The following is a 15834-nucleotide window of genomic DNA, read 5'->3' on the forward strand; positions in this document are numbered from 1 at the left end:
GCATAGGGAGGGTCCGGGTGGGCGTCTGTCCATGGTGGCGGTTCTGGCTCGGGACGTGGACCCCACTCCATAAATGTCCTAGTTCCTCCCCTTCGCGTCCTAGGATAATCCACCTTCTCCGCCGACCATGGCCTAATAGTCCTCATCCTGATCCCCACATAACTGAGGGGCAGCTCGGGACCGAGGGGCAGCTCGGGACCGAAGGGCAGCTCGGGACCGAGGGGCAGCTCGGGACCGAGGGGCAGCTCGGGACCGAGGGGCAGCCCGGGACAGAGGGGCAGCCCGGGACAGAGGGGCAGCCCGGGACAGAGGGGCAGCCCGGGACAGAGGGGCAGCCCGGGACAGAGGGGCAGCCCGGGACAGAGGGGCAGCCCGGTACTGAGAGGCAGCCCAGTACAGAGAGGAAGCCCAGTACAGAGAGGAAGCCTAGTACTAAGAGGAAGATCAGTACTGAGAGGAAGCTCAGGCAGGTAGTAGGCTCCGGTAAATCCTGGCTGGCTGGTAGAACTGGATGATTCCGGTTGTCTGGCCGATCTAGAAGATCTTGGCAGACTGGCACTTCTGGCGGATCCTGGCAGACTGGCACTTCTGGCGGATCCTGGCAGACTGGTGACGCTGGGCCGACTGGCGGCGCTGGGCAGACAGGAGATCCGGCAGCGCAGGAGAGGAGAAAAGCACTGGCTGTGCTGAACAGGCGATGCGCACTGGACGCGCTGGACCGACTGGGAGCACTGGTGGCGCTGGACAGACAGGAGACTCCGGCAGCGCAGGAGAGGAGAAAGGCTCTGGCTGCGCTAAACAGGCGGGAGACTCCGATAGCGCAGGAGAGGAGAGCAGCTCTGGTTGCGCTAAACAAGCGGGAGACTCCGGCAGCGCAGGAGGGGAGAAAAGCACTGGCTGCGCTGAACAGGCGAGGCGCACTGGAGGCCTGGTGCGTGGTGCTGGAACTGGTGGTACTGGCGCGAGGACACGCACAGGAAGCCTGGTGCGGGGAGCTGCTACCGGAGGACTGGTGTGTAGAGGTGGCTCTGGATAGACCGGACCGTGCAGGCGCACTGGAGCTCTTGAGCACCGAGCCTGCCCAAGCTTACCTGGCTCGATGCCCACTCTAGCCCGGCCAATAGGAAGGGCTGGTATGTGTCGCAGCTGGCTCTGCACCCGCACTGGAAACACCGTGCGCTCCATAGCATAACACGGTGCCTGCCCGGTCTTTCTAGCCCAACGGTGAGCACAGGGAGTATGCGCAGGTTTCCTACCTGGCATAACTATTCTCCCTTTTAGCCCCCCCAATATTTTTTTGGGGTTGACTTTCCGGTTTCCAACCGCGTCGCCGTGCTGCCTCCTCATACATGCGCCTCTCCGCTTTAGCTGCTTCTATTTCCTCCTTGGGACGGCGATATTCTCCCGGCTGCGCCCAGGGTCCTTTACTGTCTAATATTGTCTCCCAAGACCAGAAGTCCTCATATTGCTGCTCCTCACAATTAACAGGGAGAGTAGGCTCAGGTCTGACTCCTGACTCTGCCACTCTCTCTCTGCGCTTTCCCGTTACCTTCGGTTTTCGCTCTGTATAACAGTGCTTTCCTTTTCGATTCCATACGTGTATAGCCCTCTTCGCATTGCTGTAGGGAATCCCAGGCGGGCTCCTGCACTCGCTCTAGGTCGGCCGCCCACCTGTCGATTTCTTCCCACGTCGTATAATCCCTGCTTCTGCCGTCCATAACGTCCTCCTTTAAATCCTGCCAGTTCACACACTGCTCGGTCTGTGAATGGTGGTGGGTGATTACATGAAATAACTGAAAATACAAAAACAACAAACGAGTGAAACTAATTACAGCCCATCTGGTGACTAACACAGAGACAGGTACAATCACCCACGAAATACAACTCGCACTCAGGCTACCTAAATACGGTTCCCAATCCGAGACAACGAGAATCAGCTGACTCCAATTAGGAATCGCCTCAGGCAGCCAAACCTAACTAGACACACCCCTAATAATACACACTCCCAATTAATACAAACCCCAATACGAAATACAACATATAAACCCATGTCTCACCCTGGCCTACCCAAACATATAACAAAAACACAAGATACAATGACCAAGGCGTGACAGCTACCCAGACTATTTGCACTTCCCCCCCTCCCCTCTTCTACACTGCTGCTACTCTCTATTATCTATGCATAGTCACTTTAATAACTCTACCTACATGTGCCCCCGCACATTGACTCTGTACCGGTCCCCCCTCCCACCCCTGTATATAGTCTCGCTATTGTTACATTACTGCTGCTCTTTCATTACTTGTTATTCTTATCTCTTACTTGCTTGGGGGTATTTCCTTAACTGCATTGTTGGTTAAGGGCTTGTAAGTTAGCATTTCACTGTAAGGTTGTATTCATCACGTGACAAATAACATTTGATTTGATTTGGCTTGTTAAACACATTTTAACTCCTAAACTTACTTGACGTAACAGAGGGGTTGAATACTTATGGAATCGAGACATGCCAGTTTTTCATTTTTTATTAAATTGTAAATTATTCTAAAATGTGGTATTGTGGTGTAGGCCAGTGATATTTTTTTCCTTAAATGTAATTTATTTTAAATTCAGGTTGTAACAACAAAATGTTGAAAAAGTCAAGGGGTGTGAATACTTTCTGAAGGCACTGTATACGGTGCATTCGGAAAGTATTCAGACCCCCTGACTTATTCAATCTACACACAATACCCCATCGTGACAAAGCAAACGCATCGTGACAAAGCAAACGTTTTTATATATATTTTTTTTAAATATCACATTTACATAAGTATTCAGACCCTTTACTCAGTACTTTTTTCACACACCTTTGGCAGCATTTGCAGCCTCAAGTCTTCTTGGGTATGACACTACAAGCTTGGCACACCTGTATTTGGGGAGTTTCTCCCATTCTTCTCTTCAGATTCTTTCAAGCTCTGTCAGTTTGGATGGGGAGCGTCGCTGCACAGCTATTTTCAGGTCGCTCCAGAGATGTTTGATCGGGTTCAAGTCCGGGCTCGGGCTGGGCAACTCAAGGACATTCAGAGAATTGTCCCGAAGCCACTGCTGCATTGTCTTGGCTGTGTGCTGAGGTACCGTGTCCTGTTGTAAGGTGAACCTTCTCCCCAGTCTGAAGTCCTGAGCGCTCTAGAGAAGGTTTCCTTCAAGGATCTCTCTGTACTTTTCTCCGTTCATCTTTCCCTTGATGCTGACTAGTCTCTCCATCCCTAACGCTCACCTTTATTTAACCAGGTAGTCTAGTTTAGAACAAGTTCTCATTTGCAACTGCGACCTGGCCAAGATAAAGCATAGCAGTGTGAACAGACAACAACACAGAGTTACACATGGAGTAAACAATAAAGACAGGTATATGCCTTTCCAAATCATGTCCAATCACTTGAATTTACCACAGCTGGACTCTAATCAAATTGCAGAAACATCTCAAGGATTATCAATGGGAAACATGATGCACCTGAGCTCAATTTCGAGTCCTATAGCAAAGGGTCTGAATACTTATGTTAAGGTATTTCTTTTTTTCTTTTTTTTACATTTGCAACAATTTCTAAACCTGTTCACTTTTTCATTGTGGGATATTGTGTGTAGATTGAGGAGCAGATAAAAGGAAGGGGTCAGAATACTTTCCGAATGCAATGCCCGATAATTACTCCTCAGTTTGTAGGGATGCATGATTGGCAATGTGCCATTTTGTACCAGACAAGTACTGTTATCGACTTTGTTATATACAGTGTACTTGACATAAGTACCAGACCAAAACACCAGAGTAAGCCTAAATAGACATTTACATGCCACAAGAATGAAAATGTAATGAACCATGTGCTAAAACAGTGGGGGTAACCCACCCAGATCTTCATGCATCACCTACTGTGTATGTACAGTCCATAGTGAAACACACAAACTATCCTGATTTAGTAACCATGCCTGTCTATCTCTTTGTCCCGGCCTCTGCAGAAAGCCTATAAAGCGTCTGGGGATGAGATGAGGTCGGCAGGCTACGACTTGAGGCTGGATGCTATTCCCTTCCAGACGGCCAAGGCTTCCACGAATATCGCCAGTGATGTGAGTTTAGTTTACACGACAAAAAAGCAACGAAAAATACTAACACATTGCTGTTTTAGTTGTCTTTCTTGCACTTACACTTATATTTTACTTACTAGCACTGATTTTGCTAATAGCTACTTTATTGAGGAAGGTTTTTGTCTTACCTTGGACGTTACACCAATTTGTTGATTTTGAGAAGTCTGACTTGGTTAAAACAAGTTTGATTTCACCTTATTGTAACATTCTGTCGTAAAGATCACATTCAACTTCTCTCACCCATCTCTCAAGTCAGCCGTATATCCCCTTGTGACAGCAGGAATGGAAGCTTGTTGTGTGCAACAGGCAGTGGCAATTTACCCTTTGCTAAGCCCCGCCCCTCTTGGTTACTGTTGCAACCTTGGACAACATTTTCCCAGGAAGCCCAATTTCACCTTCTAACCACTGGTGAAAAACCCTCACAATGATCTCAAATGTGTTTTCAACACACATTGAAAATACACAGACTACCCCTTGCTAATCAGGAAACTCTTGCGTATGTTGTGGTGGACTGTCATTACAATTGCTTCACGGCAATTTGGTAAAATTATGTTTGTGGTGTGACTAGGCACTGAACTCTCAAATCGTATCCTGATGTTGACAACAGACAGTTGTATTTATAACATGGCTAACTTAGCTAGCTAGAAAACAAGTTTTATTAAGTGGCGAGCTAGCATTAGCAACATTTGGTGGTCAATGAGACTGAGAGCTAGCTAAACAGCTGAGATACAGTGGTTGCTCAACTAAAAGTTTTGAGATTATACTGCGGGATCATACTGCGTCATTTGTGTTTTGGTACGGTACCCTGGTGCACTGCTTCATTGCTCCAGACCAGCCCAAGGGGGAGTTAGAGCACTGGTTATGCTTTTGGGTCCCAAGGTGCTAATGTGTCTAATTGACAATGAATGGGCAACGTGAAATAAATAGAAACGGATAATTCTGCACAACTTCAACATTTTTAATTCAATTAATCGAATGATGAAGAAGGCAATTGAATATAGAACAATAGGTAAGAATTGCTATTCTTCTGTCCTGCACGCTCACACCCGGAAAAATACACTTATTATTTTGTCACTAACTCGTCAGTATTACTTACTACTTACTTACCAAAGGTTTTTATTCTATGAGAAACTAAAATATTCAATTGTATTCCATGATATTCTTAAGATATATGTGTTGACTGAATATTAGCAAGTATTCTCTGCTGCGCTGCTCTGAAACAAGTATGGGGACTGGTCTTGATAAATCAGAGATTTGTTTTCTCACTGAATCTCAGTTTGGGTATTGGTTAGACTGCAATTAGGGTGTGAAAATGTTATGCTCTTAGTACTGTAGCCTAGTCCCGACAATAAGCTTCCCACAATAAGTTGGGTGAATTTTGGCCCATTCTTCCCGACAGAGCTGGTGTAACTGAGTCAGGTTTGTAGTCCTCCTTGCTTGCACATGCTTTTCAAATCAAATCAAATTTTATTTGTCACATACACATGGTTAGCAGATGTTAAATGCGAGTGTAGCGAAATGCTTGTGCTTCTAGTTCCGACAATGCAGTGATAACCAACAAGTAATCTAACTAACAATTCCAAAACTACTGTCTTATACACAGTGTAAGGGGATAAGGAACATGTACTTAAGGATATATGAATGAGTGATGGTACAGAGCAGCATACAGTAGATGGTATCGAGTACAGTATATACATATGAGATGAGTGTGTAGACAAAGTAAACAAAGTGGCATAGTTAAAGTGGCTAGTGATACATGTGTTACATAAGGATGCAGTCGATGATGTAGAGTACAGTATATACATATGCATATGAGATGAATAATGTAGGGTAAGTAACATTATATACGGTAGCATTGTTAAAGTGGCTAGTGATATATTTACATCATTTCCCATCAATTCCCATTATTAAAATGGCTGGAGTTGGGTCAGTGTCAATGACAGTGTGTTGGCAGCAGCCACTCAATGTTAGTGGTGGCTGTTTAACAGTCTGATGGCCTTGAGATAGAAGCTGTTTTTCAGTCTCTCGGTCCCAGCTTTGATGCACCTGTACTGACCTCACCTTCTGGATGATAGCGGGGTGAACAGGCAGTGGTTCGGGTGGTTGATGTCCTTGATGATCTTTATGGCCTTCCTGTAACAACGCGTGGTGTAGGTGTCCTGGAGGGCAGGTAGTTTGCCCCCGGTGATGCGTTGTGCAGTCCTCACTACCCTCTGGAGAGCCTTACGGTTGAGGGCGGAGCAGTTGCCGTACCAGGCGGTGATACAGCCCGCCAGGATGCTCTCGATTGTGCATCTGTAGACGTTTGTGAGTGCTGTTGGTGACAAGCCGAATTTCTTCAGCCTCCTGAGGTTGAATAGGTGCTGCTGCGCCTTCTTCACGACGCTGTCAGTGTGAGTGGACCAATTCAGTTTGTCTGTGATGTGTATGCCGAGGAACTTAAAACTAGCTACCCTCTCCACTACTGTTCCATCGATGTGGATAGGGGGGTGTTCCCTCTGCTGTTTCCTGAAGTCCACAATCATCATCAGTTTTTCAGTTCTGCCCACAAATTGTCTATGGGATTGAGGTCAGGGCTTTGTGATGGCCACTCCAATACCTTGACTTTGTTGTCCTTAAGCCATTTTGCCACAGCTTTGGAAGTATGCTTGGGGTCATTGTCCATTTGGAAGTCCCATTTGCAACCAAGCTTTAGATTCCTGACTGATGTCTTGAGATGTTGCTTCAATATATCCACATAATTTTCATTCCTCATAACGCCATCTATTTTGTGAAGTGCACCAGTGCCTCCTGCAGCAAAGCACCCCCACAACATGATGCTGCCACCCCCGTGCTTCACGGTTTGGATGGTATTCTTTGGCTTGTAAACCTCCCCCTTTTCCCTCCAAACATAACGATGGTCATTATGGCCAAACAGTTCTATTTTTGTTTCTTCAGACCAGAGGACATTTCTACAAAAAGTATGATTTGTCCCCATGTGCAGTTGCAAACCGTAGTCTGTTTTTTTTATGGCGGTTTTGGAGCAGTGGCTTCTTCCTTGCTGAATGGCCTTTCAGGTTATATTGATATAGGAGTTGTTTTACTGTGGATATTGATACTTTTCAACGGTTTCCTCAAGCATCTTCACAAGGTCCTTTGCTGTTGTTCTGGATTGATTTGCACTTTTCGCACCAAAGTACGTTCATCTCTAGGAGATAGATCGCGTCTCCTTCCTGAGCGGTATGACAGCTGCGTGGTCCCATGGTGTTTATACTTGCGTACTATTGTTTGTACAGATGAACGTGGTACCTTCAGGCATTTGGAAATTGCTCCCAAGGATGAACCAGACTTGAGGTCTTCAAATTTTTATTGATGTCTTTGCTGATTTCTTTTGATTTTTTTCCCCCATGATGTCATGCAAAGAGGCACTGAGTTTGAAGGCAGGCCTTGACATGCATCCACAAGTACACCTCCAATTAACTCAAATGATGTCAATTAGCCTATCAGAAGCTTCTAAAGCCATGACATAATTTTCCGTCATTTTCCCAAGCTGTTTAAAGGCACAGTCAACTTAGTGTATGTAAACTTCTGACCCACTGGAATGGTGATACAGTGAATTATACGTGAAGAAATCTGTCTATAAACAAGTTTTGGAAAAAATGACTTGTGTCATGCACAAAGTAGATGTCCTAACCAACTTGCCAAAACTATAGTTTGTTAACAAGAAAGTTGTGGAGTGGTTGAAAAACTAGTTTTAATGACTCCAACCTAAATGTATGTAAACTTGCGACTTGTATTTGACACGTTCTTACCTCATCACCATTATTGTTTATGTGGAGAGAACAGTAATGGACCAAGTATAGAACCTTGGAGGACCCCTTTAACCAACTCCAATGGCTCCGACTGGATGTCATCGACTCCAACAACAGGCATCCGATCCCAGTCCTATTGATGACAGTTTACCCAAAAGTATCATATGGTCTACAGTGTCAAAAGCGTTAGACAAATCTATGAACAAGGCGGCACAGTACTTTGTATTATCTAGGGCATTTGTAATATAATTTACAACACGTACAGTGGCCATAGTGCTACTGTGTTTAGGTCTGAAGCCAGATTGATTGCTCGAAAGAGTATTTTTAACAGTTAAAAATTATTGTAGTTGTTGTAGCACCAATGACTCTAAATTTTAGCCAAACAGGAGAGCTTAGAGATGGGCCGATAATAATCCAATTCACTACCATCACCTCCCTTGAGGAGTGGTAAAACAAAAGCTGTTTTTCAAGATTTAGGAATCTTTCCTATGACTAATGTTTGATTAAAGATATGCGTCACTGCACTAGTAATTATAGGTGCCCCGCATTTGAGTAAATATGGATCCAGATTGTCAGCGCCTAATGATTTCTTCGAATCTATAACAGATAGTGCAGATAAGACCACATCTTCTGTGACTTTTTGGAAATGAAAAACCGGCTTACTGTTTTCCACATCAGTTGATGGGCTGAAACTATAGACCGGTCAGGATCATGAGAGCCAAGTGTAGAGCCAAGTGGAATTCGATTCTCTAAAATGGTCCTGTCTTTGCACCCTCAGTTCCGCTACAAGGAAGCCTTTGTGAAGGAGAAGGGTCAGCAGGTGGGGATGCTCAGTGTCGAAGATGACCCAAAGATGGTGCACTCCCTGGCAGCCAGCAAGCTCCAGAGCTGCCTGGGGTACAAGAGGCAGGCTCAAGAGACGCGCTCCCAGTTCAAGATGCATGCCAACCAGCCTGTGTTCCAACAGGCCAAGAAGAGCCAAGCTCTGGCCAGCAACCAGACCTACCACCAGAGGCTCCATGACTACACCTTTGACCCCCAGCAACTCAACGTTCAACACGCCAAGCAGGCCTACAAGCTGCAGAGTGACGTGAGTGTGTGTGTGTGCTCGTGCATGAATGTGTTTGTGTGTCTGTGGGGGGGTACCCATTGTAAATTGTAGAAAAGGTTTAGAGTTTAAGGTATACTCAATTTACTGGGATTCCAGTGCAGAGAATAATATAATAGTGAAGACATCAAAACTATGAAATAACACATGGAATCATGTAGTAACCAAAAAAGTGTTAAACAAATCAAAATATATTTTAATGTTAGATTCTTCAAAGTAGCCACCCTTTGCCTTGATGACAGCTTTGCACACTCTTGGTATTTTCTCAACCAGCTTCACCTGGAATGCTTTCCCAACAGTCTTGAAGGAGTTCCCACATATGCTGAGCACTTGTTGGCTGCTTTTCCTTCACTCTGCGGTCCAACTCATCCCAAACCATCTCAATTGGGTTGAGGTCGGGTGATTGTGGAGGCCAGGTCATCTGATGCATCACTCCATCACTCTCCTTCTTGGTCAAATAGCCCTTACACAGCCTGGAGGTGTGTTGGGTCATTGTCATGTTGAAAAACATATGATAGTTTCACTAAGTGCAAACCATATGGGATGGCGTACCGCTGCAGAATGCTGTGGTAGCCATGCTGGTTAAATGTGCCTTGAATTGTAAATAAATCACAGACAGTGTCACCAGCAAAGCACACCCACACCTTCACACCACCTCCTCCATGCTTCACAGTGGGAATCACACATGCAGAGATCATCCGTTCGCCTACTGTGTCTCACAAGACACAATGGTTGGAACCAAAAATCTCATATTTGGACTCATCAGACCAAAGAACAGATTTCCACTGGTCTAATGTCCACTGCTCGTGTTTCTTGGCCCAAGCAAGTCTCTTCTTCTTAGTGGTGTCCTTTAGTACTGGTTTATTTGCTGTAATTCGACATGAATGCCTGATTCATGCAGTCTCCTCTGGACAGTTGATGTTGAGATGTGTCTGTTACTTGAACTCTGTTAAGCATCTATTTGGGCTGCCAATCTGAGGTGCGGTTAACTCTAATGAACATATCCTCTACAGCAGAGGTAACTCTGGGTCTTCCTTTCCTGTGGCGGTCCTCATGAGAACCAGTTTCATCATAGCGCTTGATGGTTTTGCGACTGCACTTGAAGAAACTTTCAAAGTTCTTGACTGACCTTCATGTTTAAAGTAATGATGGACTGTCATTTCACTTTGCTTATTTGAGCTGTTCTTGACATAATATGGACTTGGTCTTTTACCAAATAGGGTTATCTTCTGTATACCACCCCTACCTTGTCACAACAGAACTGATTGGCTCAAACGCATTAAGAAGGAAAGAAATTCCACAAATTAACTTTTTAAGAAGGCACACCTATTACTTGAAATGCATTCTAGGTGACTACCTCATGAAGCTGGTTGAGAGAATGCCAAGTGTGCGCAGCTTTCATCAAGGCAAAGGGTGGCAACTTAGAAGAATCTAACATGTAAAATATATTTAGATTTGTTGAACACTTTTTTTGGTTACTACATTATTTCATATGAGTTAGTTCATAGTTTTGATGTCTTCACTATTATTCTACAATGTAGAAAATGGTCAAATTCAAGAAAAACCCTTTTGACTGGTACAAGATATGCACTGTGTGTACAAAACATTAGGATTACCTTCCTAATATCGACTTGTGCCCCCCCCACCCCACCCAACGCGATCTGTTGCAGGTGAACTACAAGTCAGATCTGAACTGGATCAGGGGTGTGGGCTGGACCCCCCCTGGCTCCCATAAGGTGGAGATGGCCCGGCGGGCTGCAGAACTGGGCCTGGCGGAGAGCGTGAGCACTGAGGAGGCCATTGCCCAGTACCAACACATGATGATGATGGTGAGAGAGCGAAATACAGCATGCTTTTATGTATATTGTTTAAATAAAATGCTATTGCAACCTCTTTGCAATAAGAAATTGAGAAAAAGCTCAAGAGAAGTTTCAAGTTCCTCTGTCCAGTGTCTTGTGTTCTTCTGCCCATCTTAATCTTTTATTTTTATTGGCCAGTCTGAGATATGTCTTTTTCTTTGCAACTCTGCTTAGAAGGCCAGCATCCCGGAGTTGCCTCTTCACTGGTGACGTTGAGACTGGTGTTTTGCCGGTACTATTTAAATGAAGCTGTCAGTTGAGGACTTGTGAGGCATCTGTTTCTCAAACTAGACACTAATGTACTTGTCCTATTGCTCAATTGTGCACCGGGGCCTCCCACTCCTCTTTCTATTCTGGTTAGCGCCAGTTTGCGCTATTCTGTTAAGGGAGTAGTACACAGCGTTGAGATCTTCAGTTTCTTGGCAATTTCTCGCATGGAATAGCCTTCATTTCTCAGAACAAGAATAGACTGACGAGTTTCAGAAGAAAGTTATTTGTTTCTGGCCATTTTGTAAGCCTGTAACTCACAAATGCTGATGTACCAGATACTCAACTAGTTTAAAGAAGGACAGATTTATTGCTTCTTTAATCAGGACGACAGTTTTCAGCAGTGCGAACATAATTGCAAAATGGTTTTCTAATGACCAATTAGCCTTTTAAAATTATAAACTTGGATTAGCTAACACAACGTGCCATTGGAACACAGCAGTGATGGTTGCTGATAATGGGCCTCTGTGCGCCTATGTAGCTATTCCGTGACAATAGTCATTTATAACATTAACAATGTCTACACTGTATTTCTGATCAATTTGATGTTATTTTAATGGACAACAAAATGTGCTTCTCTTTCAAAAAGAAAGTAACCCCAAACTTTTGAACAGTGTATACATTCACCTGTGGATACTTTCATGAAATACAGCTCTCGCCCATGAAAGCCAGCACACAGTCATTGTTTTCACCTATATTAAAAACAAGTCTCCACTCCAGTATTCCCTTCCCCTTCCCTTGTCTTTGCGGCGAACATGGCACAACTGCACGTCTATTCTCTGATAGGGACGCACCCGAATCGATCACCTAATATGACCCGTCTGCGTTGAACGACCCTCCGAACAACGTTCTGGTGAGACTCTGTATACTGAAATCCCACCTCAGACCATACGATGACTTAACCCGACCGTAATGCCGGAGCACGTAGGCCCCCACCCGGAGACCTTTTATAGATCTGTGCTAGACATTCCGGATATTTCACAGTCCTTCCCCCAAATTCAAAACTACTACCAATAGTCTGCATTCTTATGATGACCGGCCTCTATTTCAGGGTACGCCTCTCACCAACAATCACATAAACAAATTGAAACTTCACTCTCCTACAGATACAGAAAGGGTTGATGGCCCTTATGAGGCACAGGAGGTATTGGTAAGAAACTAGCTTACCTTTTTTTTTATTTTAGTCTGTTCACCTCCACTACCGATTCTCCTTCCCACCAAGTCTCTCTCAAAGGTGAATCCTGTTCGTGCAACGCCAATTGTTAAAAATGAAAATGCTATTGCAATATGGAATCAATCTACATACAACATCCCATAATGACAATGTGAAAACAGGTTTTATACATTTTTGCAAATGTATTACAAATCAAAAACATAACTTATTTACATTCGTATTCAGACTCTTTGCTATGAGACTTGAAACTGAGTTCAGGTGCATCCTGTTTCAGTGGAAGGCACAAAATATTGTCAAAGACTCCAGCTACCCAAGTCAGACTGTTCTCTCTGCAAATGCACGGGAAGCGGTACCGATGCACCAAGTCTGGAACCAACAGGACCCTGAACAGCTTCTACCCCCAAGCTCTCTGCACATGGACTCCGTAGTGGTGCCCTGTGTATATAGCCATGTTATCAGTACTCATTGTGTGATTCCTTTTTGTTATTATTATTATTCTATTATTTCTCCTTTATTCCTTCTCTTCATTGTTGGGAAGATTCACAGATCTACCTGTTGTTTACGAAGCATATGACATACAATTAGATTTTAGGATTTGATCTCCACTTATCAATGAGAATGACAGATCTAACACATTTATATCTGCAAGGAGTCTGGTCACACACAAAACTAATATGGAAGGTGTAAATATGTCCAATCTCTCTCTTCATCCACCAGCAGCAGATGGAGGAGCAGCAGCAGGTGTCAGAACCTGTTGAGACCAGCAAAGAGTTCCAGCAGTCGGGAGTCAATCTAGACGCAATGGAGATCCTCCACGTCAAGAGGAAGAAGACCATCCAAACGGTGAAGAAGTCCAATTCCTCCTCCATGGATAGCAGCGTCAAGAAGTTAATGATGTCTTCCAACTCAGCCATAGAGTCAATGATGGCTTCCACCTCTGTCTCAGCCATTGAGAACACAGTCAAGATGTCCACAACTAGTGAGGCATCGGCCATAGAAAATGCTTAGACAATGTTGTGAGAAGGTGTTGCCTTAGGGCATGTATCACACTTATTCCACGGAGGGGGCCGAGTGTCTGTGCGTTTTCACTCCTCCCTTGTACTTGATTGATGAATTAAGGTCACTAATTGGTAAGGAACTCACCTCATCTGGTTGTCTAGGTCTTAAACCAGCAGACACTTGGCCCTCCATGGAATGAGTTTGACACCCCTGCCCTAGGGGGTAGGTGGAAGTTGCTTCTAACTGATATAGGGTCTGGTCTTTTTTAATTCACCTGATGGATGAAGTAAGGGATTGGAGTTGGGTTACCTGATCCTAGATCTATTAAGAGCAATGTCTACCCCAAGATAAAATTAGATAATGTTGTGAGGGAACTGTGCATGTAGAATCAGGAAGGGAATTGAAAAGTGCTTCAAGTGGTTTATGTGGAAGGTTACCTCATTACACATTCATAACCCATACACAACATTCATAAGAAAGTATATGAGAATGTCATAATTTATTTTTCAACAATGACAAGTTTATATTTTTGTTACAGTGCCTTCAGAAAGTATTCATACCCCTTGACTTCATACCCCTCCACATTTTGTTGCCTTACACCCCGAATTCAAAATGTATTAAATCAATTATTTTCCTTACCCATCTACACACAATACCCCATAATGACAAAGTTGAAAACATGTTTTTTGAAATGTTTGCAAATGTATTGAAAATGAAATACAGAAATATCTCATTTGCATAAGTATTCACACCCCTGAATCAATTCTTGTTAGAAGGATCTTTGGCAGCGATTACAGACACGAGTCTCTAAGAGCTTTGCATACCTGGATCCTACAATATTTGCACATTTATTATTTATAAAATTCTGTCAAGTTGGTTGTTGATCATTGCTAGACAGGCATTTTTAAGTCTTGCCATAGATTTTCAAGCTGATTTAAGTCAAAACTGTAACCAGGTCATTTAGAATCATTCAATGTCGTCTTGGTAAGCAACTCAAGTGTATTTTGGCTTTGTGTTTTATGTTATTGTCCTGCTGAAAGGTGAATTTGCCTGCAAGTGTCTGTTGGAAAGCAGACAGAACCAGGTTTTCCTCTAGCATCTGCGTATGCTTAGTTGTATTCGGGGGGGGGGGGGGGGGGTTTATCCCCCAAAAAATTCCTAGTCCTTGCCGATGACAAACTTAACCATATGATGCAGCCACCACCATGCTTGAAAATGGGATGAGTGATACTCAGTGATGTTGTGTTTGATTTGACCCAAAGGAAACGCTTTGTATTCAGGACATAAAGTTAATTTCTTTGCCACATGTATTTCAGTTTTACTTTTGCCTTATTGCATATTTTCGAAAATGTGTATTCTTTACAGGCTTCTTTGTTTTCAGTCTGTCGTTTAGGTTAATATCGTGGTGGGGATAACTACAATGTTGATCCGTCCTCAGTTTTCTCCTATCACACCCATTAAACTCAGTAACTGTCAGGAACAGTCACCACTGGCCTCAGTGAAATCCCTGAGCGGTATCCTTCCTCTCCAGCAAGTTAGGAAGGACACCTGTATTTTTGTTGTGACTGGGTGTATTGATACACCATCCAAAGTGTAGTTAATAAAAGTGTACTTGTGTGTGCTGTAAAGTGTTAGTCCCATGTTTCATGAGCTGAAATAAAAGATCTTAGGAATATGCATATGCAAAAAAAAGGTTATTTCTCTCAAATGTTGTGCACAAATGTGTTTACATCCCTGTTGGTGACCATTTCTCCTTTGCCAAGATAATCCATCCAACTGACAGGTGTGACATATCAAGAAGCTGAATAAACTGCATGATCATACACAGGTGCACCTTATGCTGGGGACAATAAAAGACCACTCTAAAATGTGCAGTTTTCTCACACTTAGTCACAAATGTTTTGAGGGTGCGTGCAATTGGCAGGGCCTAATTCATTTGTTTGAATTTACTCATTTGAAATTGTTGCATGTTATATTTGTATTTAGTATATGTGACTTGTTAAGCACATTTTTACTCCTGAATGCATTTAGGCTTCCCATAACAAAGGGGTTGAATACTTATTGACACAAGACATTTCAACGTTTAATTTTAAATTAATTTGTAAACATTTCTAAAAACATAATTCCACTTTGACATTATGGTGTATTGTGTGTAAGTCAATGACACAACATCTAAATGTAATTCATTGTAAATTCAGGCTGTAATACAACAAAATGTGGGAAAGTAAAGGGTTGTGAATACTTTCTGAAGGCTCTGTATGTCACAATAATGATCCTGTCGACTTGCATTCATGAAATGCAATAAAATAGTTATTTTGTACAGCATGTTGATGTGTTGTGTATGGCTTATGAATATTGGTCTCCTGAGTGGCGCAGCGGTCTAAGGTGTCACTACAGACATCCTGGTTCAAATCCAGGCTGTATCACAACCGGCCATGATTGAGAGTCCCATAGGGCGTCGCACGATTGGCCCAGCGTCGTCTGGGTTTGGCCGGTGTAGGCCGTCATTGTAAATAAGAATTTGTTCT

At 43.6% G+C, this 15834-nt stretch overlaps 1 protein-coding gene across 4 annotated transcripts in view; it reads left to right on the plus strand.

The window, feature by feature from the left end:
• Positions 1–13927, plus strand: part of LOC124039944 (nebulin-related anchoring protein) — a 107449-nt gene extending 93522 nt beyond the window's left edge. For 3 of the 4 annotated variants that reach the window (XM_046356525.1, XM_046356527.1, XM_046356528.1), the window contains 4 exons: positions 3983–4090; positions 8678–8989; positions 10678–10836; positions 13025–13927. In XM_046356525.1, coding sequence (XP_046212481.1) covers positions 3983–4090; positions 8678–8989; positions 10678–10836; positions 13025–13315 — 870 coding nt within the window. In that variant the 3' untranslated portion in view covers positions 13316–13927. The remainder of the gene's footprint in view (positions 1–3982; positions 4091–8677; positions 8990–10677; positions 10837–13024) is intronic. The other variant, XM_046356526.1, reaches the window with a different exon arrangement.
• The last annotated feature ends 1907 nt before the right edge of the window (positions 13928–15834 follow it).

This window comes from Oncorhynchus gorbuscha, linkage group LG07, assembly GCF_021184085.1.
Source record: "Oncorhynchus gorbuscha isolate QuinsamMale2020 ecotype Even-year linkage group LG07, OgorEven_v1.0, whole genome shotgun sequence".
NCBI classification, from domain to species: Eukaryota; Metazoa; Chordata; class Actinopteri; order Salmoniformes; family Salmonidae; genus Oncorhynchus; species Oncorhynchus gorbuscha.